The sequence below is a fragment of the Stegastes partitus genome, unplaced genomic scaffold (genome assembly GCF_000690725.1).
Source record: "Stegastes partitus isolate 25-593 unplaced genomic scaffold, Stegastes_partitus-1.0.2 Scaffold351, whole genome shotgun sequence".
Taxonomy (NCBI): domain Eukaryota; kingdom Metazoa; phylum Chordata; class Actinopteri; family Pomacentridae; genus Stegastes; species Stegastes partitus.
The window spans coordinates 691,569-717,915 of record NW_007578082.1 but is presented as its reverse complement, the minus strand read 5'-3'; the positions used below and the strand labels follow the sequence as shown (position 1 = coordinate 717,915).

The 26,347-nt window shown below is 40.9% G+C and overlaps 2 protein-coding genes and 1 long non-coding RNA gene across 3 annotated transcripts; 2 read left to right on the top strand and 1 right to left on the bottom strand.

Moving 5' to 3' along the window:
* The first annotated feature begins 1,803 nt into the window (after positions 1–1,803).
* Positions 1,804–5,161, top strand: rsrp1 (arginine/serine-rich protein 1). Its single transcript, XM_008284224.1, has 5 exons — positions 1,804–2,034; positions 2,508–3,090; positions 3,209–3,387; positions 4,633–4,710; positions 4,804–5,161. The coding sequence occupies exons 2-5, from the start codon at positions 2,529–2,531 to the stop codon at positions 4,960–4,962; spliced, it is 978 nt and encodes a 325-aa protein (XP_008282446.1). The 5' UTR covers positions 1,804–2,034; positions 2,508–2,528; the 3' UTR covers positions 4,963–5,161.
* On the top strand, positions 3,394–4,280 carry LOC103359043 (uncharacterized). Its single transcript, XR_520285.1, has 2 exons — positions 3,394–3,883; positions 4,166–4,280. It is a non-coding gene; the product is annotated as an uncharacterized LOC103359043 (long non-coding RNA).
* A 2,237-nt stretch (positions 5,162–7,398) lies between the features above and the next one.
* syf2 (SYF2 pre-mRNA-splicing factor) lies at positions 7,399–15,498 on the bottom strand. Its single transcript, XM_008284223.1, has 7 exons — positions 15,442–15,498; positions 15,027–15,125; positions 14,580–14,705; positions 13,661–13,778; positions 10,160–10,250; positions 9,461–9,559; positions 7,399–7,837 (listed from the first exon to the last, which is right to left on the bottom strand). The coding sequence occupies exons 1-7, from the start codon at positions 15,457–15,459 to the stop codon at positions 7,672–7,674; spliced, it is 717 nt and encodes a 238-aa protein (XP_008282445.1). The 5' UTR covers positions 15,460–15,498; the 3' UTR covers positions 7,399–7,671.
* Between the last annotated feature and the right edge of the window lie 10,849 nt (positions 15,499–26,347).

Genomic DNA, 26,347 nt, shown 5'->3' with positions numbered 1-26,347 from the left:
CTGCTGTCAGGTCTCAGGTGAGCTCAGCACGGTGCCCTGCACAGGACGGGAGGAGTTTTTATATCCCACTGGAGTCAGGAAGCAGATAAGTAAACAAAGCGCAGCTTACATAAAACACCGCGAGATCACCCGCCTGCTGAGATTACGATTTAAAGGGCAACACCACCGATATTTATCCTCATATTTCAGTTGCACGCACATGTTCAGTCCACATAAACATGAACAGTTCTCTGCTCCTAGCCGCCCATGTCGACAAAAAACATCGCTGAATGACCTGCTGTGCCTTTAAATTCTTATAAAACACAAAAGAATAAGAGTAATTATCAGCGGTGTAGCTGCGCCTGGCTTCGAGGCTAAAGCCCTTTGACCTACTTTTTTTTTTTCAATTTAACAAACGTGTCAACATGAAAATAGCGCTAAATCTATTCATGTGTTAAAGCCCTAAAAAAGTTATATAACCCAGTTGATCAAAAATGGGAGGGTATTATTGTAACTGTGAAAGCGGTTGGTCACCTGAATAACTTTAAATATAATCTAGAAAAACAAGTATTTCCAATTCACACTTTGAAATGCAATTATAGCTAGATAAATCAGCATATATAAGACTGATTTCAAGGTTGTTGTTTTTTTTTTTTTACACACAAAAACTTGATCATTTGCAAAGTTTACAGAAATGTAGATCTTCAATATACAGGTATCATAATGTGCAAAGTTTGCAAAATTATAGGTCTTTAACAATAAACAGAATAATCATAACATCACATAACTTGCCAGGGGGAATAGGGGTTTACAAGATAAATTTTGCCAACAGAGTGACGGGATTAATAATGAATGTTTCATTAGGCTTTGTCTTATTTCTGTTAAAGTCAGAGAGGCCAAAAAGCACATCCCTTCAAAACAGCTTAAATTATTTTTCAATGTTTCGAGCAATAAAATTACAAATATCGATCCAAAAGCTTTGGACAACAGAACAGTGCCAAAACAAATGAGTAACTGTTTCAGCATTCACAGAATAGAAAGTGCATTTCACATCAATGTCTCTTTTGAATCTTTTAACAATGTCAGAATCAGAATCAGCTTTCATGGCCAAGTACGTACACAACACACAAGGAATTTGGTTTCGGCTGTTGGTGTCGCCCTAGGAATTTGCACGAATAATAGAAACAGGAAAATTAAAAAATAAAATAAAATAAAGTAAAATAACTAAAGAAAGAAAAGAATAAAAAAAGAAGAATAAAATACGTGATCATTAGACGGGTAAAACTTATGAATATTTTAAACGAGATTTCTCTAACTTTGTTGGTCAACAGATATCGGTTGGACCGTTTTCCAGTCAATGTGTGACTGATTTCAAGGTACACAGTCTGAGAACCACCAGTTGAGCAAGTCTGTGATGTTACTGTGAAACACGGGTTAAACATAGAACTAAAGTCAGATGAGTTTTATTTTGTTGTGAGCACAGCATCTCCCATATTAGATTCAGTTTAGTCTGAAATAATTCCAACTTTAAAAATGCTGTCATTTCTCCCATATCTCTTGTAATACGCGAACAGGGAATACATTTAAGTCTACATACATATTTGATTAATCATTTTTGTTTTATTCATTTTGCGACATCAACATAAATGATCATTCTCTGTAAAAGACTGATTAAAGACCTTACTAATTCTGAAAGTTGCATAGGTGATAATTGTATGCTGCTGAGTGGTATCGAGCATCACGTATTGATTGCTTTAAGTCGTTCAAAAGAACTGGATCGTTGTCACATGACCGGAAGCTTCCTGGTCCTATAAAAGCCTCCGCGCTGCCGCCTGCTCGACTCCATTTGCCTGACGACGACTGGACGTTAAACTTCGAGCAAGAAGAAGCTACGGACGCGCTTTCGAAATTTATTTGACTACAAACCAACAAATTCGAGCAATTTCGGTTCTGTTGTGTAAATTGTATTGTGATACGTTTTTCGTAGGTGATATTCTTGACACAGCGGTTTATATCGACATTAACAGAAAACGGTTTCAAGCTACAGTCGACCTGGTGAGTTACACAGCGGCAGCTAGCATAACTTTGTTTTTTTTCGATGTAGAATAGTGTGCAACTGCTTTTATCGGCTTTGTGGAGAGTCACGTATTATATGTGTATTTGTAAGGTTTGTGCCGGCTTTGTGTTTAACCACGAGCTGTGTGTTTTGTTATGAAGGCCTTTTAGGTGATACCAGGCGTTAGCTTCAGCTAGTCGAGTTAGCCTGAGCTTACGTCACTCTGGAAATTTCCAGCGCTGTCCAGTCAGCCGTTGTAGTTACGCAACGTTGTTCTGCTCGGTGGGAGCAGCACTGAGTAAACAATTATGCAACAACAGGCATACACAGGCGCTAAATGGTGTTTCTAAAGGGTTTTTCTGAACTGTTTTCTGGTTTCCTACTACTACTATACCAGCTCTGTTAAGATTTGATAACTTTAAATTTGTTTTTTTCCCCTCAAATACTGATGCAGTTTTTCTTGTCATTTCAGCCTGTGGCAGAAAACATAACAATGGCCAAGGAAGCAGCCTCACCCTCTGAAATGGCCCATGCCCGTCAGAGCGACGGCATCAATGTGATCTTTGACAAGGAGAGCCCTGACTCATCTCGCACTCGTTCTCGATCCAGAAGCATCTGCAGCAGCAGTCGCTCTTCAGGTCTTCACAGGGGACGTAGCAGCCGCAGGGTTTGTTACAGGTCCTCCTCTTCATCTTCATCATCATCAAGCAGCTCATCCTCTTCTCGCCCCAGGTCTCGCTCTCACCCTCGTTGCCACAGACGATCCTCCCGCTGTCGCTGTGATGACCATCGCAGATATGGCTGTGGTGGTAGCCGCCGTTCTCCGCCACGCCGTTACAGAGCACAGTCCCGCTCCTACAGCCGCTCAGGCACGCCAGACAGGTACTCAAGCCGCAGACGCTACAGGTCCCGCTCCCGGTCCCCCAGCCGCTTGAATAGGGAGAGGAGACATGTGAGCCAGTACAGACGCAGGCGTTCCCCATCCCAGCCCAGATCTTACAGGAGCCGGTCGAGATCTAGATCATCTGCACAGTCTGTCACTTTGAGTTTGCATGGTAAGTTGAATAGATGAAATGTGGAAACATTCATTACTGTATGTATCTGTATAATTAATCCAGAGAGGCAGACTTTGGAATAAACTAAATCTTTTCTCTCAAATTCTGTTTTCCACAGATAAACAAGTACTCCTTGAAGCAGCAAAGTCCAATGCCATGAAGACCATGGGAGTGGAGAAGCTAGACCTACCTGAGAGTGTAAAACCAATCCTACCAGAGCAGCCAGCAGAGTCCAAATGGGCGTCACCAGAGCCTGAGACATGGGTGAGACAAGGCCCTCAAAAGACTGCATCACAGGTGGGTGTCTTTGAGTGAATGTTGGTGTAAGTGGAACACAGCACAGTGAAGATGAGACTTTCTCTTACAGTCTAAAGGCCTAGAGGTACTTTTTCCATTTTGACTTGCAATTATGAAGCAAGGGGTGTTAAGAACCTGAGAATGGCTTACAGCTTTTCATACAACTTGTGCATAACAGTGCACTGACAATTACTTTTAACACACAGGACATGGATTGTAGATTTTACCCTTCAAAGGTTGGTTTAATTCAAACTTTTTTTTTTAGAATTATTGATCCTAGTAGTCTGACCATTGTACCAAAGTTCAGCAAACACTACCGTTGTCTACTGATTTGCTTGAGGCCTGTGTTGTGTTGAATTTCCTGTGTTGTGTTAACCTTTGGACCCATGAGGGAACACACATACTCTCTGTATTTATTCCTGTCTTCATAGATAACATGACAGTGGTCTCCTTCACTCATCGGCACCTGGGATTAAAGGGCTGTCATGTGACTTGGGTGACGACAATATTTGTTTGCGTGAAAGGTTAACTGATAACTCCTGAAATGTTCACCATGTGTCATCAACTTAGAGGTTAGACTAACACAGATGTAGATTGCCACATTATGACATGATGCAGACAGTCCATACAACTGCTAATTACACACATAGATACACTCATAATGATGATACACAAGCAATTCAGATCTTTGCTCAGCTTTACAGAAGTACAAGAGAGAATTGTGACATTACAAATGTATTTATGCTTGCAGTTGAAATGGGTCGTTGTTATTTAGCAGAATCCACCACTTGCTGATGGAGCGCAGGCGTGTGGACTGGGTTATAATGACTATTCCTGTCAAGAGAACTAAAAACAGATGAAGAACTCCTCTCCGTATGCCAAAGATAAGTTGGTACACAAGGCGTGTGCTGAGGGGCTGGGAAACCTGCGTCACCATCATTATGCCATTGTAGACAGAGAAGACAACCTTTTTTACTTTTTATCTTTTGTTTACATTTTTTTGTTGCTTTATCCTGTTTCAAGGCCAGTCCTTGAAGCTTTCATTAAGTGGTTGGGAGGGGCTGCATGGGAGCTGCAGTTTGTTGAAGATAATGCTTAATTACTGTTTATCCATGCAATAGAAATGCTTTACAGTTTTAGTAATTGTAATCCATATTTACGAACCTCACAAACTGTCAAAGCTCACTATATCATCGGTTTCATACTCATGACTCATTATGCGCATTTTTCTTGTTTTTGAAACAGAGCAGCGACGAGGAGTCTGACGACATGCCGAGTCCAAGCACATCCCCAAAAAGAAAAATCATCTCTTTCAGCATTAATGTAAGTGACCAGAAAAACTCTTAATTCTTAATCATGATAAAACTGGACATTACCCTGATTTGTTTTCTAACATTTGAATTTCTTTCTTTCTAGAATTCTGTGGCCAAACCAACTGTGGCAGCTCCATCTTGTGCTAAGGTAACTCCCAGAGTGGACAGCTATGAGAGCAGGAAGCCGTACGGCCACTGGGTTCCAGTCAAATCAGGCCGGACCTCCAATGCACGCAAGCACACTCTGACCACATCACATTAGAGTGGCAGATTACACAGACAATGTAAATACTGTAAATATTTTGTACATATCTGATTTGTCCCTTTACGGTCGACATTTTCTTTCAGATGTTAAAGATTTAAGTGGGAAGAAGTGAAGAATTTGTTCAGGTGGGATTATTTCATTCCCTTTGTGTACTGTGGTATTTATAGATTCAATAAAGACCTTTCATAAAAAAATACAAATTGTAAGGTTTTTTTTGTGTGTGTGAGTAGTAGCATAAATCAGAGGTGGCATTCAGTTGAGGTAAAGTCAACTAGGGGTAACTCTCCAAGAGCTCAGGTTTCAGAACTTCTAAGGTAACGATATTGAAGCGCAAGGACACATAATGTTCAACAAACCTTTTGTATGGATGCGTGTCACGACTGTAATTAAATTAACCACTTGTTAATTGAGATTTTGTGGTGCAGTATCACTTGAAGACAAAACATCAAATAATATTTGAAAATGAGAATCCACAACAGTAGGCACATGGACTCGGTGTACTGGGAAAGATGTTGAGGTGGCACATGGACTTGGTGTACTGGGAAAGATGTTGAGGTAGCACATGGATCTCCAGACTAACAGATATAGGGTTTACTTGTTGACCCTTTAAATTTACAGTGAAAGTATTGTTGAGGATTCACACTTTAGGATGGTGCTGTTGTCTGACAAAGAACATGAGTAAACACAAAAATGTGTACAATCAGTTGTACTTGGTGATGACCACTTGGTGGCAGTATATTCTTAGTTTATGTATCACCTGATAAAAGATAAGGAATGAGGTTTCTGCAGAAGGTTTCAGACTTAATCATTTCTGTTAACCTTTGTTTTAGTGATTAATGTATGACTGTAAGAACATTGCTCTGGGATATTAAACCAAACAGAGCCACCATTAATAAAACTGGTGCCACTTGTGCACTCCCTGCTATGAGCACCAAAGTGTCTACTTTGAAAAAGGCAGATAAAATATATCTGTTACAATCTGGAAATCACGCTCACAGCTCTTTTCCTTTTGCCAGTTGTACCTCAGGTGATCACCAACCACCTAATCCTACAATTGTCAGCGAAACACAGAATCTGAGCGTGTTCCTTCTTGAGCGACTTGATAAATATCCTGCTGTTGTGGCTGCCGTTCCACTTACCCTAAAGCTTGTGTCTATTAAGCTCGACAGCTTCTTGGCACGTGGTAAAAAATACTACCGAGTTATTGCTAGGAGCTAACGTATCTGCTGGGTGGCAATAAATTTAAGTCAGACTGATATTGCGATACATGCCACGGTGTTGTAATAAAAGGTAAAATCACAGTTTTGAACAGGTCTTCCTGCCAGACTCTGTGTCTCCTGCTGTAAACTGACCTGTATTTCTGATTAATTACTTTGATGGGAGATAGCACAAGTGGATACATAACAGAGCAGGTCTTGGAGCAGAGCTGATGCTAGCAGCAGGGTTTAAATGTTGTTTACTTGATACAAATCAGATGCATTGATTTGCACACGAAGCAAGCTCATACCTATTTTTAACCATCAAAAGAAGAGAGGACAGGTTTATCTTGTCATTCTTGCCCAAGTCGCAGATTTCATATAAATAAGCTGCGTGTTGTTTGTTTTTGTCGTGCCACCTAATCACATGTAGGAACCTGCTATGTTTCCTCGGCTTAAATCAAAACCCATTTCACTTTACAAGGAACACAAAACCTGGCTGTGAAAAAAAACACAAAGGCGTCAGACACAACAGCGAATTAACGCAGCATCGTTCGTTATTCAGTTCCCAGCCAATATCCTCGGGCTAATCAGATAAGACTACAAAAATATCACAATCATAAACCTGAAGATTTAATCCACTCCACTCCCTAACAGCTCTACAACAGAGTCGGATATCAAAGGCTGAAAACCTCCCCTGGCCTTCATCTGTAAAGCATAAACATGCGTCATGGCGTCTTTGAACAGCGTCCTTTGAGAACATCCCATAAATATATTCTTTGAGGTTCACCAAGAGGATTGACTCATCCAGATACAATGTAATTCAAATAAATACTGAGGCTAGTCTCACCCAAGTTGGTGTATCTCTTCCCCACAAACACCAACAGCCGTCTGTCCTGTAGAGGGTGCAATGCCACCACATTCCAACCTCCTTGACGGGAGACTTGCATGGGAACCTGTTGGCATGTCTTCTCTGCAGTCACAAGGCTTTCCTGCTTATGTCGCAGCTCTGGGCAATTTAGTACAGAGATGGAGATAAATGAATAAATTGAGTTAGTGAGTTGTTGCCTCTTATCTCTGTGCACCTACACTCAAACATTCTGTTGGCTGACGTCTTCTGCTAAACATGCCCCGAGGTGTGACGGTAGTTAGTGGTAGTTTCATTCTCACGCTCGATATGTCTCCGTCATGAGACCACACACAGTAAACCCACAGAAAAACTAACAAGTGTGCAAGATAACTGCATAATTGGAAGTGGTTTATTTAAAAAATAAGGATAATAACAGAGTTGTTTAAACTTCTAATACTGTACAAAGCAACACCAAACATTAAATCGCTTAAGGAATATTGTATTAACTTTCAGCTCGGGGTAACATCTGCATGATATAAAAACTGCCTTTACAATACACACTCTGTTTAATTCGTAAATACGTGGAGTCTTGCTGATGAATCCGAGACTCCTAAATGAAGACAAAGCTGAAGCAGTGAACCGCTGAGGTGACTGGACCCACTAGACAGCTGTTCCTCTCTCCAAGTTCTGTTTGATCTCTGCTGTGTATTTGCCGTAGAAACGCTCCGCCTTCTTGTTGAACTTGGCATTCCTCTCGTTAATGTAGTCGATGTCGGCGTCGTCGTTGTAGGCCCTGCGTCGGCTGTACTTGGCCCGCTTCTCGATCCTGACAATAGCAAATAAAAGCAGCTTAGGGAGGATTTCATAAACCAGTACGGTCACTATCCATGGCATATCCAATAACAATAATTGGCCACAGGCAATAATTTGGGGGTATGCATTTAAATTTGGCAAGGAGAGTGGCGATGGAAAACTCAACACACACACACACTCAAAGGAAAATACTGTCAATTTGTGAGCTCCTACTCTTGATTCACTGTGTCTTCAAAGCATTGTTGTGCGTCATTCCCTGGCAACCCAATCCTTGTCTAATGCCCCACAGTTGCATCCCTAGCACAGGCCTGAGACTGTCTCAGATACAGAACAGCTCAGGGAGAGACCAGAGTAATCAAAGGTGAAAGAGACTTCTGTAGCACAGACTAAACTGAAGCCCTTTTTCAGACATGGCGTACAAAAAAATGCTGGCTTCATCAGTGTGTTAAAATGCGGCGTTCTGTCTTTCAGACAGGGGTCACTTCTACTTTGAAGTTCCTCAGGACTTCATTCAGACACAGTTAAATTTTTTTTATACACAAGACTGGACAGTACATCAAGCGACGTAATACATAATAAAGCACTGTTGAACAAGAGACTACAATCTAAATCCACTTTGTAACCAGAGTTTAACCGTAGCTTACTAACCCTGTCTCTGTTTGTGAAAGCTCACCTGTCAGATGTAAAGAAACGTACGTAGTCTCAGTTAGATCCTGACTGAGGTTGTGTCCTTGTTGGCATAATTTATAGTTTGTAATTATTGAAGGTACTGCCATCGTTTCACGTGTGTAAATGCGAGCACCTTTGCCTCCCTGGACAATCACATGGAGATCCTGTATGATGCTGCAGGTATTTAATAAACCCACTACTAAAGACAGCTGGAGGCAACAAACTCAACTTCAGCTCCTGTCAAAACTCACATTACATTCATTATGGGTGAGCCTCACTGCCCGACGCATTCTGTCTTCATTACAGTAGTCTGCGTCACCGGATGCACATTGTGTGTCTGCCATTGGCCACTCAGTTCAGGCTGCTTTTTCCTTCTTTGTCCATACGAGCTTGGTTTCCAAAATCCACTTCAAAACTTACCACGCTGAAACATCCAAATTTGAAAAAAGGCCCCCCGGTCCGAAAAGGCCGAAAATGCCCCCAAAACAAAAGTGGGGGGGGCCGAAGGTAAAAAAGGCCTGACTAAACTCACTGTCATTCTGAAATATATGGGGTGAAAAAAAACAACATCCTGGCTTGTTTGGATTATCGAAGTCAATCATAATCACCAAGGTTGAGCCCAAACAGTTCTGCGCACCCCCCATGCTTCTCTTAAACGAGGTCATGAGAGTAAAATGAATTTAGGAGCATTTTACATTCAACAAATTATCTTTCTTATATCGATTGTTTTTGCCAGAGTTTTCCCATCATTAGCTGTGAGCTTGGTCATGTGCTTCTTATAGTTTGTTACTTGGAACAGCCACAGGGAAGCAGAAGAGCATCAATCAGTACAAAGATTTATCTTAGCAATCTGCCCAGTGAGGAAGGCTAGTACAGAACGGGCAGCCTGACAGACAGATAAAACAAAGTATGGGTCAGTGAAGGACACGTCATCTCTTTTATTTACTGTCCGTTGAGCGTGACTTACTGCTTCTCAACGTCTTCCACCATGCGGTCAATGCCCTCCTTTGTAGGAACATGGGTGCCATGGATCAGGCTATTGGATGTGGGGTAGAAGTCCTCACCACTGTGGAACACCAGCAAAAGAATTAGAAATACATCACCACAGATGATCATCATCTTAATATGCTTAAACTGACTTTTCTATTCCATCATTGTGATAGTGGTCATCCTAAGCAGACAGAATGATGGGGCTTCGGGGCTTATTGTGATGGTGCATCCTTCGCGGTTTTGCATGTGGCAGCTTTTAGGAGTGAAAAACCTTCAGGCACTGAATTCCCCTGTGACCTTCGCATGCATGCCCTGCTTTTCCGCTTTAAAATCTTTAAATTATTTCTATAGTGTCCAGCTACGTCAAAACTAAACCCAGGGCAAATTGGGGGCTGCATGCGTCAACACAGAGAAAACGCTATATGCACATGTGATGTGTGAATTTAAGGCTCATAATGAGAATCTAATGTTTACAATTCATTTTACTTAACAGGAAATTTCACAGTCATGGTCTTAAAAGCAGTGACCCTCTTGTGGGTCCTTTTAATGGGAATTCTAAGAATTGTTTTGATGCCAGAGGACATGTCTTCCCCTTTTGGGCTGTCTGACTATCCAGATGAAGTATTAAACGACACACACACACAGCACAGGAAGTTGGAAGAGTGGCTGAACTGACCTTTCCTCCCTTTGCCTCTCGTAAGTTTCCAAGTCTGGTCTGATCTGCTTGGTGAGCCTCTGGTACTGTCGGAATTGGGCTTCAGCATAACCTGTAGTCCATTGTGTGTTTGTGAGACGGGGAGGAAAAAAAAAATAAAAAAATAGAAGAGTTATAATTAGCGGAACAAACAGCAAACAGGCACGAGGCTCAGCAGCATAACCTGAGGCTAGTGGAGGAGGGATGAAGAGGCGACGCTCCTCCTCCCTTCCTCCCTTGAAGACCCTCTGGTGATAATTTTCTCCCCAGAGGTTTTAATTCCGAGGAGGTTTTGATGCAACAGATGGCAGCCATATTTAGAAAGCACAGCAAGTCTTTTTTCAATAGATTAAACCGGGAGCAGTTTGACATGATTAGGATCCAGGTCTTCACATTACAGCCAGTATTTCTCTATACTATGCAGCTGAGGAAGATTTATGCAGTGCCACCTTGAATACCAGCATTTCACTGTGCAATAATGTGGAAAACCTCTCTAATGATCACATGCTACAGCACAGTAAAACAAAATAGAAGACCAGTATCACGGTGCACCACTTTCCTCGAGCGTAAATTGTATTAAATTACGATTTACTAAATGAACAGGCTGAGGTTCTATAGCGTGACAGGAGGGTTACCCATGCCTAAAATAAAGCTGTTTGATCTAATTGCCTTTTACTTCAATGCTACTTCCTGATGTAGCTATGAACACTTGCAGAAGAATTCCAAAGTCAATACTATCATTAAGCGATGAGTATTTCAGTGTGTTCAAAAAAAAAAAAGTTCAACAATCATATTAGACATGAAAGGGACAGAAACATCTTTCCCTCTAATTGATGAAGAAATCTGCTATTAGATTAGATTTCCTATAACAGTTAAAGTTAAATAAGACCGCTGTCTTTAGTCTGTGCCTTACACAGCTGCTTATTTGTTAAATTGAATATGTGGTTGGTGACAGCGTGTACCGGCTAATCAAAAGCTGGCATCCTTAGGGTTTCTCATACAGACAAGTCAATGTTAAATGTTGTGTTCATGCTGTTGTGTGTGACTAAAGAGCAGGGCGCTGTGTCATTAGACCCCAAGCTCTTTTCCATCTTGGACTAGAAATCTGAAACCGTAAAAACTTGGTCATGTTAAGCATCATCTGTTCCGCTTTCTACTGATGGTAGAAAAACCACAAAATTCAAAAGAACAGTGCAACTTTGACAAAATATCAACAAATGAAGAGCGTGATTAGGTTCATTTTGTCTACTCTGATTTTAGGTGTAAGGTTTCTTTCTTTTTTTTTTTAAAATCAGACTGATTATTTGTTAGATAGGAGCTGTTTTTATCTTTGACATGTTTCGACTGTCACTTAAGTCTTCCTCAGAAACATCACTGACGTCTGTGGTGACGTGTCTTTATCAGCTGGTCGTTTCCTGGAGGAGGTGTGACCCGCTGGGCAATCTGTCGGATTTGCCCGACGGGCCACAACTCCTGCCGCCCGGTGGTCTCTGCAGGAGACACTAAATTTAAACGCTGGATCAAGGAGGCCATAGAAATCAAGAGGTGAGCCAAAGACACCATGAACCGTGACAAGGGGACATTCATGCTGTCCCACACATGACATGAGACGTTCTCCAGCAGAGACTACCGGGCGGCAGGGGGCATGGCCCGTCGGGCAAATCTGACAGATTGCCAGGCAGGTCACGCCTCCAGGAAACCACCAGCTGATAAAAACATGTCACCACAGGCGTCAGTGATGTTTCTGAGGAAGACATGAGTGACAGTCGAAACATGTCAAAGGTAAAAAACAGCTCCTATCTAAAAAAAAAAATACTCATTGTCTGATTAAAAAAAGAAACCTTATACAACAAATGAAGAGGTAAACCGTGAACTTCAGGCAGTAAACAAACTGTACATTGTGCTGTGGGTAGGGAATTTAAGTGACCAAGTGGACAGTAAATCAGGGGGAATATGGCATTTCAGCTATCCGCCATCTAGAATACTGTGACAACATTTTACCACACAAGCCAAAAGAACCACAGAAAAAACTGCACATATTTATTCCGCCTGTTCACTGAATACTACTGGCAAAAGAGCAAGGAGGTAAACAGATTTAGTTGCCTTCATCTGTAATTTCATTTCATATGTTAAAGATAGCGCAGTTGGTAGCACTGTTGCCTTGCAGCAAGAAGGTTGCCGGTTCGCGTCCCGGTGGGGGCACCGGGGTTCTTTCTGCATGTTCTCCCCGTGCAGCGTGGGTTCTCTCCGGGTTCTCCGGCTTCCTCCCACAAGGTCCAAAAACATGTTGAGGTTAATTGGTGATTCTAAATTGTCCGTAGGTGTGAATGTGAGTGTGCTTGGTTGTCTGTCTCTAAGTGTGGCCCTGCGATGGACTGGCGACCTGTCCAGGGTGTCCCCTGCCTTCGCCCTAAGTCGGCTGGGATAGGCTCCAGCCCCCCCGCGACCCTAATGAGGATTAAGCGGTGTATAAATAATGGGTGGATGGATGTTAAAGATAAGGTGATAAAAAACAAACACACCACCTCTTGACCATGAGATAAACTACTTCCTCATAAAATTCTTACTAAAATCCTCGACACCAAGGCAAAAATAATAAACCAGTGAAATGAATCAGTTATCTGAAACAAAAAAATACTGTGTTCTAAAACTCACTCATGCAGTTTCCTTGTGCAAACTTTCATGTTAGTTTTTTTTTCTCCATAATTTCGGAGCCTCGTAAAATCTTCACAGTCTGTTATGATCTACTCCGTGGTGCTGTCTTCTCTGTTCAGCATCCTCCTCAGGCTGATATTGTAAAAAGACCATTAGGAAAACCACAGGAACTGCCAAACATAGTGTTGGCACATACAACAAAAAGTTGACAGGGTAGCTTGCTAATGTTATGAGCTGTTGCCACATCAGCCTAAACAAATCTAGTTAGACTTAATTTGAGGTGTTTTCAACGGTCATTTTCTTCAAATTTTGGACTCTGATCACCGGCTCAGCCACTAAATATCTCCATACCACAACTTCTGCAGAGTTTTTTTTAAAATCCACTACGGACATGTTACTCCACCTGGACTTTCCAACATCATTCCAGGTAATCCCTGTCTCCAGTAAGCCACCTGGGACAGCTGTAGGATTTTTGGTACCTTAAGTACCACAGAAAATAAGAACCAGTGTAGTGCTAATGTATTGGTTCTTATGACATCCTTACTGACTCATCAGTTTGTTTAAAAATAATAGACACAGCAGAGACAGACAGGAAATGTGGGAAAGAGAGAGCAGGGGAATGACGTGCAGTAATAGTCTGGCCAGCTGGAAGTTCAGTCTTGGATTCAGCTACTGAGGTCTATCACCCATGTGGTGCTGTAATCATTTCACCATCGAATCGACCCTTGTTCTTACTTTAGAACCCATCTCACACTCCACAAAGTGCATGCAGCACAGCGTGAACAATATGTGTGTGTCTGTGTGTGTGTTTGGAGGGAAGCTGCCAACCTGCAAATCCTGTGTCTGGATTCTTCTTCTTCTTCTTCCTCTCCCATCGCTCTGCATCATCAGCTGTGATTTCCAGCAGTTTCACTCTGTCATACTCCTCCCCCCGATCAGCACAGTCCTGAGTGTCAAATATCATTTTTTCAATAAGTACAAAGCAGGCAGAATGTGCAGAATTGTGCAGTAAGCTTTAGGCACCAATGTTCCCAACATTTGATCTGATCCCAAATTAAATTTGCAGTGCGACAACAACCCTTTTATAAAACCAGAGTCACAAAGAACCATATTCAGTGACAAGAGCAAACTGTCCAGCAGTAGATGACTGCATGGACCTAGGTGTCTAGTACACTGTGCTGTTACGTGATAGCAGTCCATGCATGTATTGTACTCAGTATAAAATGAAAACTCATGCATTTTTATTTGTGAAAATTACTTGCAACCTTTGTAAACTTAACAGCGTTTCCGTTTGTGCCATATTTAAAAATTAGACAGTGTGAATTAATAATTATTTCAGAACGATCCATGAGCACAACGTTCAGATACTGTTTTAACTATGACCAGAATCATACGATATGATTCTATATTTTTTTGTTCTACAAATTTCTGTCCCATGGAGACTTAGGATTTTTATTTTACACATATGGACTAATATATTTACACATATCTACCACATTTGCAATATTTATATTAGAAAATAAACTCATTAATACATTGATTTTGCTTTACAATAAACTACAATATTACTCAACTTCTAAACAGGTAGATCAATGTGAGGAGAGAAACAGACAACAACTGAGTCTACAACCTTACTAGCTGTTGGCTGATCATGATGAAGCTGTTCAACAACATCTAACTTCGTTCTGAATATGCATTTATATGAGTAATGTAGAGTTTATGAGCACAAAAGTAAAGATTAAAATGCCTTTTTCTTTTGATCTTCAGCAAGCTCCCACTCCAGCCGGGCTTTCTTAGCCTCCCAGTTAGCGGGCAGTTTCAGCCTCTTGTCTTCCTCCACAACCTCCTGGTGATTAAGCTTCCGTGCTTCATTCTGCAGAGGAAACAACACAGAATGAAAGGTTGTACAAGTAACAACATGCAAGTGGGTCTATCACAAGCTCTAACCTGAGCAACTACTGATCTGGAACAGAGCATGTACCTAAACATGACTAGTTATTGGAGGTAAAACAGGCATTACTTGAAGTGTAAATAAGACATTTTGCAATTAATCACTGTCCCTTCTGTCAAATGAACAAAATAAATCACAGCTGTACAAGTTGTCACCACGTAGCCAACAACTTATGGGACGCTTTATAACACGCATTTGTTTCTAGAGGGTGAATTTCCCTGATAGAGAAGTTAAACAACTCACTCGTTTGAAATGTAGCTCTCGAAACTTTCGCAGTCTGGCTTCTCTCTTCTCGGACGCGAGAGTTTCAGTCTGTTCTTCTCCAGTGGCTGTGGCAGACTCCTGCAAATACACTTACCATTATCTATGGATTATAAGCTGTAGAATATACCGTTTACTGACCAAGAGCAATACAACGGTACAACATTAGTCAACAACAAGCTAGCTCGAGGAGCTAACGTCAGTTAGCATAGATGCTAACCTTGGTTAGCTCATCACAACAAACACAAGCCTGTAAACAACAAGGGTGGAACTGAAACACAGTCTCTGTCAGCAAAACGGAACACCGCTATCCAAGAGAAATATATTTACCGACCATAATCTGCCACCTTCTAAAGATAAATGTATAGTTAGACGTTAAAAGGTAGAAAATGCTAACCTCGCTACAGGACGCCATTGTTGTGCTGCGCTGAGGAAGAAGACCGGAAACATCGACACTCACACCGGATGTTACGACACAGATATACAGTTACACTGAGTGATGCTGCTATAAAAACACAAGATGATATAACATAAATAAAAAATATTTGTCTAAACATAAAACAAATGTAAATTTAGTGGCAGAACTTCATCTAATAAGTTTCAAAATGTCCATAATTGAAGCCATTATCTTAAAAGTTGACAGAAATTAAAACAAAACCCTTCTTGACAAAAACAGAGTTGTTTTCCTAATTTACTGTTTTTCCTTTCCATATCAGAAATAAATAAATTGCCCTGTTCTGTGAATTGTCATCAATCCTAACAATAAATTTCAAGTCATTGGAATTTAGAAGCATCTTTCCACAAAATAATCCTTTCTAGCCTGACAGTGGCTAAGATGTACCTCTACACCATTGGCTCCTGTAGAATGTGCAGATCTATGAAGTTCCTGCCTCTCTGTCAACCCAGCACACCAGCTCACCTGTGAGTTAAATGCTGCCTAACAACCATAACATTATTTTATATTAACTTAATAGAAGCCAGTAGCAGAATACATCAAAGTATTCTCCAAGTATTAACTGCAGTAGTGAGAAAACATACAGTACGTAGGAGCAGCAGACTCACGTAGTTTTGTTATCTTTTGTCAAAAACTAAGGCCAAAATATGCTATGTCTAATCGTTTCTCAATTTTATTTGACTGTGACCATTATCTAACGACCATCCTGGGGGTTTCCGAACCTATTTTTTAAAACCACCGCACAATATAGTCATACTTGTTGTGACAATTAGTGATAAAAACATATTGAGGAAAATGAACATTTCTCAGCATCAGATGCACCCTTTGCTACTCTTTAATGACATTCCTGTTAAGCAAGATTCAAACTGATACACTCTGAAAAAAAGGCAAGTAAAAAAAACCCTCACTGACGAACACAAAGACATCTCTGAAACTTCCATGAGGACTAGATTAAAAGAGATTTAAAAAAAAAACCCCCAAAAAAACAGGAGAAAGAGTCATAAAACAAGTTCCGCACTGCTGATATTTAAATGTCACACAGTCTAACAGAGATCTTTGTCAGGCACTGCCAAATGGGTCATTTGGCCTCAATTCATTGAATACCCCACGCATAAATCTTCATTAAAAAAAAAAAAAAAGTGTTGAATGAGGACACCCAGGATCTTTCTGCATGGAGTTTGCATGTTCTCCCCATACAGCGTGGGTTCTCTGGCTTCCTCTCATTGTCAGTCGGTGTGAATGTGAGTGTGCTTGGTTGTCTGTCTCTAAGTGTAGCCCTGTGATAGACTGGTGACCTGGGTGTCCAGGGTGTCCCCTGCCTTCACCCTGAGTCAGCTGAGATAGACTCCAGCCCCCCATGACCCTAGTGAGGATTAAGCGGTGTCTAGATAATGGATGGATGGAAGTGTTGAATACTGATTCAGTTCACCATTTATAAGATTTGGGATCATAGTCAACATTAGTTTTTCAGTTAATAATTCTTAAAGAGACGTGGAGTCATGCTAATTTTTGCATTGTTTTAGTCGCACCAATCTGTGGATTAATGTTTGAAGTGCCATAACTTGAGTAATAATGTAGCTGGAGACCTGGTAATTTTGTGGTCTCATTGATATTTTCGTCTTTAATGGAAAAAATCCCAATGCTTTGATAGAATGAATGTAATGAGTGAAATATTCCTTGTTCACCCCATGATCATGGATATTGTACAATTAGCATCATAAAACAATGTTTACAACAATTCATCCTCTGCTGAAGCCATTTTGGCTAATGACAGATATTCACAAAATATACATCCAAATTGTACAACATCAGCCTCTTTGGGGAAAAAAATAAGGAAAATTCACCATATGGTTATAAAATGGGCAACAATATTGCATAAAGAGGCAGCAAATTGGGAAACCCACATTTTTTCACAAATAATTGGGCATAAATTACTTCAAAAAAGTCTGAAGACAAATGTTTAGCAGTCTGAGGAAGAGCATTTTGCTCGAAACATCACGCCAATAAATTGTATAAGGGAGCCTGTTTTGGTGTGCGGATCGTTCTTCTTTTCTTTTCTCATGAATTACTTCAAAACACAGATTTAATGCTGACATTTGTACACCATGTATTATTGCTACCAAGTTTACCAACACAGTGTTTCTATGGGACTCTTTGCTAACAAGGCTATAATGACTTTAAAAACACTGTTATAAAGAAATCAAAAACAAGTTAAAAAAAATATGTCTACCATAAAGATAATAAACATAGATGTGATTGCTGGTATCACTTCTTATAAAATAATTTAATGTAAAGAGTTGGAAAACTGCGATTTTATTTGAGCCCAGTAACAATATTATATAATTCTTCCAGTTGGGACACTATTCACACCTGCTCAATGCATCTTAAAATATTGGCCATAAATGCAAAAAAAAGGTTATGTAATTTTTTTCTTCTTCTCATAAAGTATGCCTATGAGTGGCACCACAGTCTATATTTTTAAAGCTCTTATTGGTGCCAATCACAGGGCAAAGAAAAAGTAAATAAATAAATAAAAGCATCATAGGACAAACAATAAAGGTTTTATGGTTGGTGGAATATCAGAAAAGAATTAAACATTGACATTTTTTGACCAAATTTGCACCATCATTCAACTGGTTTTGTAGCGTTCTATCAAAGCAGGGTTGTACCACTAAAGACCATATGTACATATCAATGAGCCTACGAAATTTCAGGACTGTAGCTACATTATTTGTGCTATGAGATGACTGTTGTTGTAAATATGCGCTATACAAATAAAATTGAATTGAATTGAATTGAATTGAATTGAATTGAATTGAATTGAATTATTTCTCAAGTTACGGCACTTCAAACGTTACTCCACAAATTTGTGTGATGAAAACAAGAAATCGACATGACTCCACTCCTCTCTGGAAATTTTTTACTCAGTATGTGACAAAACCTCTGACCAAAAATATACATGTTTGCTTATTAACATAAAATAATTTGACAAAAATCTGGTGCAAACTTTTACATAAATGTAGTGAATTGAGGTGGAATGACCCAAACAAGAACAAGAAATATACAGACACACAAACATGTTTATCACTCAGGTAGTTGTAATTTTCATGACTGAGGGTTGTACTCCTCGCAGACTGGAACAAATGGAATACACCTGAATAACACCGTCTTCAACAGCATACACACTAACAAACACAACTGAGTCTTTGAAAATTCTGTAATGTGAAGGATATTCTTATGTTAATATGATTGAAACTGTTCCTTGATGGTGTTTGTTCACTGCATCTCCTGTAGATAATCTCTAGAAAGACTATCCAGGATCTTACTGATCTTATTTGGAGCTTTTGTGCACATGGCGCAAAGACACCAAACATAAAAACTGTGTCAAACCTCTTGTATCACCACAAGAAAATATTTATTTGCTGTAATGCTGTATTAGCTGTGTGCATGTTAGGTCTTTTTCATCATGGCGCCATGACAAACAGAATTGCCAGGCATCTCGCGTTTTACAGTAATGTCTTTGTGCCTAATTTTTAATCAGGCCATCTTGCTTCCTTTTGAAGTATAAATTCATTGAGAACTACTGGCATGACACACACAGACAGCAATTATGAATATGGCTAGAGGTTATATAGTGAGAGGCATGAAAGGTCGAGCACAAAGTCATCAGTGTACCACACAGAGAGTCTGTTTAGGCTGTCCTAAACGCAATTGTTATGGTCGTGTTCACTGCAGGGAAATGAAATCTCTCATGTATTACCAGTGCACTTAATTTTTTACCCACGAAAGCTCAAGTATCAATCAAGACGTTGGGACAGAGGACCCCCAAATATAATTCTATGATCTGATCAGAAGTCGAAAGTAAACACTTTGAAGAGCCATTTCAGCATGTTTGACTTGCCAAAATGGATGTGCTCCCTGTTTGATTGCATTATACTAATAGAGCTCTTTTGGAGGATGTAATTAAGTGGAGTTTATAGTCTTAGATTAAAGCATCCTCTAGATCACAGGCAATGTTAATGGAGTGATGCATTTTCACTGGAAACCAGATGGGAGAACATCACAACAGAACAAAACACCATTGGCTACAGTAATGGGCAGGCAGGGCTCGACTATTGCCATGCAAAAGAGAAAACATCTTCATAATGAATCACTCTCAAACGAGTAAGGAAGAAGAAACCGGTGAAAAAAAAAAACACACAGCGAGCGAAGCAAAAAAAAAAAAAAAAAGCATTTCCTCTGTATTTAATTCAAATTTATAACGACAGTAAGCAGAGCAGTTGCAAAACAACACAAATTACATTTATTTGGAATTTAAATTTCCTCACGTAAACACAAAACAAGCGTGAGAGTTTATAATATGTCTTACGGGCATGTTATTATTCTTCAAAAGCTGTTAATCTGGTTGTTTATGTCCACACAATTCTCAAGTATTCTCATATGTTAACTAAGGTTCCTTCGGGCTGCATTTGCTCACTTCTGTTGTGCTTTCCGTCTGTTGGACTCGGGAAGAACACAACTTGCCAGCCAGAACTTGCGTAGTAGCCACAGATTGTACAAAACGTAACCTTAATGTTTAACGTCACGTAGAAAGCCGAAGCGGTATATTTTGTTTTAGCAACACTTGGCGCTCATTCAAATCATTAAGAAGCGTTGGAGACCTGCTACATGGGGGGAATATAACATCTGCACGACATGAGCAGCCTCGGTATGCGTGAGCTTCACTGTAAGTTAATGCAGGTACATATACAATGCTCCACATGCACTCCGGTTTAGTGAAAGGAAAAAGGAGTTTTTCGGTTCATTCCTGTGCCAACGCTTGTCACAAGCTGACAACAGCTTCATATGTTGACGCAGAGCCTAGTTTGATCTTAATTTGACATCCAAACTGGCGGTGCGATAGGTAATGTGAGGACCTCAGCGTTCTGTCATTACCATTTTAAAGGGAACTGAACTTTAGCGCGGTGCGACATGGAATCTCACATGTGCTGAGGCCACCCAAAAATGCTGAACAGCCACTCCTTAATATTAACTTTTCCACTCAGGCAAATCAGGCCTGAAATAGAGTAACATTATATCTGCAAATAAATTGCACTTTGGGGGCACATTTATAAATACAGAGCAGGGCCTCGTGGCGCTCTAGAACGGCCTCCCATTAATCAAAGGAGATGTGATTTTAGTAGCGTTTGCTCCACGCTGAGAATGAGATACTGTGTGTTTTGTGTACACAGACATACATTTGACTACTGCTGTTATCTTGCTCTAAATAAGAGTTCTTCCAGATAGCACATGGGGGGGGGGGCAGGGCCTCTTGCTGAGCAGGCAGCTGTTTCACATCTGGAACTTAATATAAACATCATGGCCAATAAAATCATTCCATTTCCTTAATTACTATTCCTGTCATTTCCGCACTAAATGAAAAGTTATTAATTCAGCGCCAACACAAACATGCTTCTCCAATACGAGGAGCTGCTCCTGAAGCGTCGCCACCCTGACTACAGGCCGCTGTCACTGGACTGGAACCGCAAGCTGCTGCCTTGCTCTGCCAGTGTGCGTTAGTGTGTATATGTATAAGGAACGGAGGCCAAGGAGCTGCAGACATGAACGGAACACAAGATGGCGTCTTGTTTTCCATCTCATCCAAATGTTCCCACTGGTGCCAGGCGAAACCCGTCGTGTTTCATCTCTCTCCTCCTCCGCACTCTTGTTCTTTTGCTGCCTCCCTGTGTGTTCAGCACACCCCTTTTTCTCCAGCCCATATACGCCAGCGTTCCCCCTGCATCCATTCTCTGTCTGTCTCCCAAAGCAGTCTAGTCCATGTTGAACAGCAGCCTTGTTAACGGAACATAAAGAGTGATGATAAAACCTCGGAGTCAGACAGTGTCCGCTTGTAATGTGGCCAAAATAACTCAAAAGCACACGGCAGCTATACAGGTTCTAAGTGAGACATTGCAATCTTTTCACAAAGTCATATGTTGTCAGGGAAATTTTCAATGGAGACATTCCTCCCAGCGTATCATTATCATCCATCACCAAGAATTAAATGCTTTCCATTGATTGCCAAGCTGCTGCTACCATTAGACATATATCCAAAGGGCATGGATGAATGGGATGAATATAGAGCTATTTAGATGGGAGTCTTTGTTAAACGATAGTGTGTCCTTTCTGAGCTTGACTCATCAATTACCACCCTCCCCTGTAGGCAAAATATTGCAAATATCATGTATATCATGACGTATAGGATTTGACACGGTGCGAGCTGCTCCGATTCCAACTGAAGCCGTTCGCAGGCCAAGAGAGGAAGAGGATTTGGTGAGCGATACATATACTTACACAAAAGATGCATGTATGCACTCAAATACCACCAGTTTTGTAGTCGATGCTTTTGCTCCACCACACACAATTAAAGTCCCAATTAAAGGCCATTATGGGTTTTCCACTAGCAGCAACCACAGGGAGAGCAGCTCCACGGCCCGTACATTGCGGGCTCACAGATGTCTCCTGTGTTGACATCCAAAGGAACTCAGACTGATCCACAAACTTTATGATCATAATTACTGATCAAAATTAAAGTGCAACAACAATATAAACTCGGAGGACGGCAATAAAAAAAGTTTGAGCGATTCCGGTAAGTGGGGCCAAGTGGGACTATCAGAGAGAAGTGTTTGTGAGATGTTCATCCTGAGGAGGATATACGGACGTGATGACAAGCAGGGACTGAAGCCGCTCTCTTTCAAGCTCCCATTTACCACAAGAGGGAGCCATTCCCCTGATAGTTCACCAGAAATGACAACGCTATTAAATCTGAGTGGTGATATTAAACAAAAAGGCCACATTTTCACGCTTATTTTACTTAAGCCATCGCGTTCGTGTTTCCCACAGCCACAATCACCAGCAGATTTGAGTTCTCACCCCAGAATAAAGCACCGGGCTCAATATGTGCTGTGAAGCATCCATTCACCACTGTACCCGCATGCAAGTTCAACACGAGTATCTTCCCTTGAGCGGGCCCCAAAAGTGTCATGGGTTTCCGCTTCTGAGTTCCCATCCTCTCACCCAGTGACCTTAATGAGAGAGTAAAGTTCTCACTTGGCCACACAATACGCTGTTGTAGAGGCGCTGTGATAAGAGGTGGCCAGTCAACTGCCTCTGGACATGCAGCTGTGTAGGCGAACAGTTTTCCCCGTCTGTCCTCGGCATGACACGCAAAATCAGCTGCCAGATCAAATAACTTCACACAGACACACACACACACGTGTCAAAATGTGTGTGGCTGCGCAAACACACAAAAAGTGAATCCCATTCCCACCCAATTTTCTCTGAGAACTAACAATCTGTTTAGTGCAAAAACTGCAGTGGCCCCTTTCATCTCAGGTTCAAGGCGCCGTTGATCTAATTCCAAATCTGATGATGAACAAGCCAGTGCCAGATAACCAAAACAAGTGTCAACAACAACACCACTGTGAGCTGCTGAGTTCTAAATGAGCTCTTTCTTCATGGACAATATGTCTTATTCTCTGAACTATTTGGGGATTAAAGAGATCTTTTATATTCACGAACAAACCTATTTTGTAAAGCAGAACATTTTAATTTAGTCATCTTCAAGGTGCAGACTGTTTTCCCCTGGGAATGATGGAAAAGTAGAATCTGCAATGTAAGAAGATGGGACACACTGATAGAGGAAACTTATAAGTTGGAGGAAAAACTTGCTAAAAAATCATTTAGTAAATGTTCTTGAGCTTTCAATCATAAACAACGATACAAAGTGCTCATAAAAACTGACATGTGTACATTTGTAGTTTGATGGCAACTGTGCAAATTCAGTGAACACGATAATGATCATGTGATATGATCAAAAACTTCAGAGTAGCTGTGAAATGTATTGTTGCTATACGTATACTACAAAACTGATTTATTGCTGTGGTGCAGGTATTTACAAAAAAAAGTGGTGCAATTCAAGTCAGAGCAGACAAATTAAACTACAGAACCAAGGCTAGATTTTTAACAAAAATCCTACAAATCAGTAGAATCACTAGATTTGGAGTTGATCTTAACTTTGGTTTTAAAAAGAGGGGCTTAAGGATTGGCAAATATGAATAAAATGGATTCTATTACTGTGGGAAGGGTACAAATGAAGCTGCATGTTTCTCTATTTAAGTTACATCCACACTAATATGTTGTCATTTTAAAACACTTCTGCTAATTTTACACCCTCAGTCTACACTGATCTGGCGCTTTAGGACCATTAAAGCACAGACTTGCACTGCTATTTTAGTTTGAAAACCTCAGTGTTGTGTTTTAGTCTCAATGGACAGAAAGGGAAACTTTTTGGAAATGATTATGCAGACACCCACATTTTCTCATGCTTTCTTATTCAGGCCTCACTCTCATAGGTACATTCCCTGATTTGTCACGCTCCCAGAATGTGACTGTTTTCTAAAGAAAAGAAAGACGACAGCCTTGACTACCAGCAGCTAATTCAACATAACTACTCGTTGTGTAGTAAAGGAAATGTTATTACTTTTCTCCATTGCTGACGTATATCCTACAACTAAGCTACCAATCTCCTGCTTCATGCTTACACTAGAAACCTCATCCCCAGTGTGCAGTAATGATCATACAACATGTGTCCCCAGACATGTTAATATGCATGGAGATCATTTAGAAATGGTGATTAAAACACTATCATGTTAGTTTTAAAGCGGTGTTTAGAAATTAAAGCATGTAAGTGTGGAGGTAACCTTCATGGAGAAACCCCAAATATTATTTACACGTGGATTTCAGCAATCAGAAAAAAAAGAAAAGGTGAGCAGTTACATAGCGCTCTGTCAGAATCTCCCCAGCAGTGATTAAGAAGACAGGTCGCACCTACTTCGACATATATCCAATCAAGGCACTAGCTAAGGATAGTCTTCTGCTACACGAAAAATCAAACAAGGTTTACTGAGTAGTTCCAGCATGTACGTTTTTCTTTAAACCAATCACAATCGTCTTGGACAGGACTAAGAACGGGACTCATTGATGGTGTTCACTTAAAATCATGACAGGGGAATTGTTTTGGTGGAACAACTGTATGCAGGGAGGCATGCAGTGTCAATAAAATGGATAATTTCCAGACAAATAAAGCTCTATTGCACAATCCAGACCTTCTGCAAATCCTGAAATCTGAAGCGTAGTAGGCTGCTGCTGAAGCCTGACCTGCAATCTGTTGAGTCAGATGGTGGTGGACCTTCTTTGAATATTTTCAATATTTATCAAACAAAATTCTATGAAGCTTGGTCTCTGCTCCATTTTTGTTGTCCTTAAATGTGGACTTTTATGTTTATTGATGGGCTGCAAGGTGGTGCAGTTGGTAGCACTGTTGCCAGCAAGAAGGTCGCCGATTTGCGTCCCAGTGGGGGCACCAGGATCTTTCTACGTGGAGTTTGCATGTTCTCCCTGTGCAGCTCCAGCTTCCTCCCACAAGTCCAAAAACATGTTGAGGTTGATTGGTGATTCTAAATTGTCCATAGGTGTGAATGTGAGTGTGCTTGGTTGTCTGTCTCTAAGTGTAGCCCTGTGGTAGACTGGTGACCTGGGTGTCCCCTGCCTTCGCATTAAGTCAGCTGGGATAGACTCCAGCCCCCCCGCGACCCTAGTGACGATTAAGCAGTGTATAGATAATGGATTATTGGGATGTTTATTGATTAGTCATATTTTAAGGGCACTAATTACTTGGATGTGTGCAGATTTGTTGTTTTATGTTCTTAAATGGTTTCCTGCAAGATGTGGCCTTGTAATCAATTTAGGATTTTGCATTAAAACAGCCAAAGAGAAGATGAAAGACAGGCAGACATCTGTTGGAACAGGTCCAGGGAGGCATCACAGAACAATGCACTGAAGACTTCCTGGTAAATTCCGGACAAGAACTGCCGTACAAAAACGTGATGCAGACCTGTTCATGAAGTGTAACTGGGCAGGGAGGCGACTGGGGAAACGCAACAGTGACAGTTGGTGGGCAGGTGAGGAACAGACGGTGTGCGACAACAGGACTGATCCACGCACGAGGCTTCAAAATAAAGCGATGAAGCAGAAGTAGAGGAAGAAGAGGAAAGAAAGGAGGACAGCGCCATGGCGTGCGACCAAACCGTGACAACCAAATACAATTAATGACAAAAGCAATTGCTGCTGTTAGAATGGGCTGAAAAAAAAAAAAGAAGCATTTTTAAAGTGTAAAAATTTCCAGTGTGGTATTGGCACTGTTTGGTCTGTTCGCTTATAACGGGTCTGCGGGTGACTCGCAGTCATTAAAACCAGACGCACACGTGGGAGCGTTGAACAGGAGAGAGAGGGAGAACAATGACAGATATTCCAGAGTCAATGAACTGTCTCGGCCAGACAATCTGCAGTGATGTAGACTTATGTGTGTGAATGAATGAGGTGTTTCTCCTAATGGAGGCTATAATCTGACCCTCTTGGGAGGAGCAGACGAAGCCCTGTGGAATATATTCAATGCACATTCTGGACTGGGGGGGCCATTTTTAAATCTTGTGCATGCAAGAGGAAGGAGGATCGGTGTTGACCAAGAACAAACACAGGAATGCAGCGAGTAAAAAGGGAGTATTTGTGGAACAGGAGCGCTGGGTAGAACATGTTTTTGCTATGCGTAAACAGACCATATAGAAACCAGATAGGGACCAATCCTAAAGGTAATATACAGAGCGAATGCGTTTAGCAGAGTCCATTAAAGCCAAAAGCCTCAGAGGGAACGCTTCTAGCCAGACATGGGACTCCTGATGGAGATAGCCAAGACACTTTAACTCCAGGTTAGGTTCTCGCTCTGAGTAATGGACTGGGGTGTTTTCAGACT

What these genes read in the sequence shown, in the direction of transcription:
- rsrp1 (XM_008284224.1), top strand. Translation starts at nt 2,529, where the DNA reads ATGGCCAAGGAAGCAGCCTCACCCTCTGAAATGGCCCATGCCCGTCAG. An exon ending in TGTCACTTTGAGTTTGCATG is followed by an intron (nt 3,091 to 3,208) that starts GTAAGTTGAATA and finishes TGTTTTCCACAG; the next exon opens with ATAAACAAGTACTCCTTGAA. An exon ending in TCATCTCTTTCAGCATTAAT is followed by an intron (nt 4,711 to 4,803) that starts GTAAGTGACCAG and finishes CTTTCTTTCTAG; the next exon opens with AATTCTGTGGCCAAACCAAC.
- syf2 (XM_008284223.1), bottom strand. An exon ending in CTGAAGATCAAAAGAAAAAG is followed by an intron (nt 13,779 to 14,579) that starts GCATTTTAATCT and finishes TTTGACACTCAG; the next exon opens with GACTGTGCTGATCGGGGGGA. An exon ending in TCCAGACACAGGATTTGCAG is followed by an intron (nt 10,251 to 13,660) that starts GTTGGCAGCTTC and finishes AATGGACTACAG; the next exon opens with GTTATGCTGAAGCCCAATTC.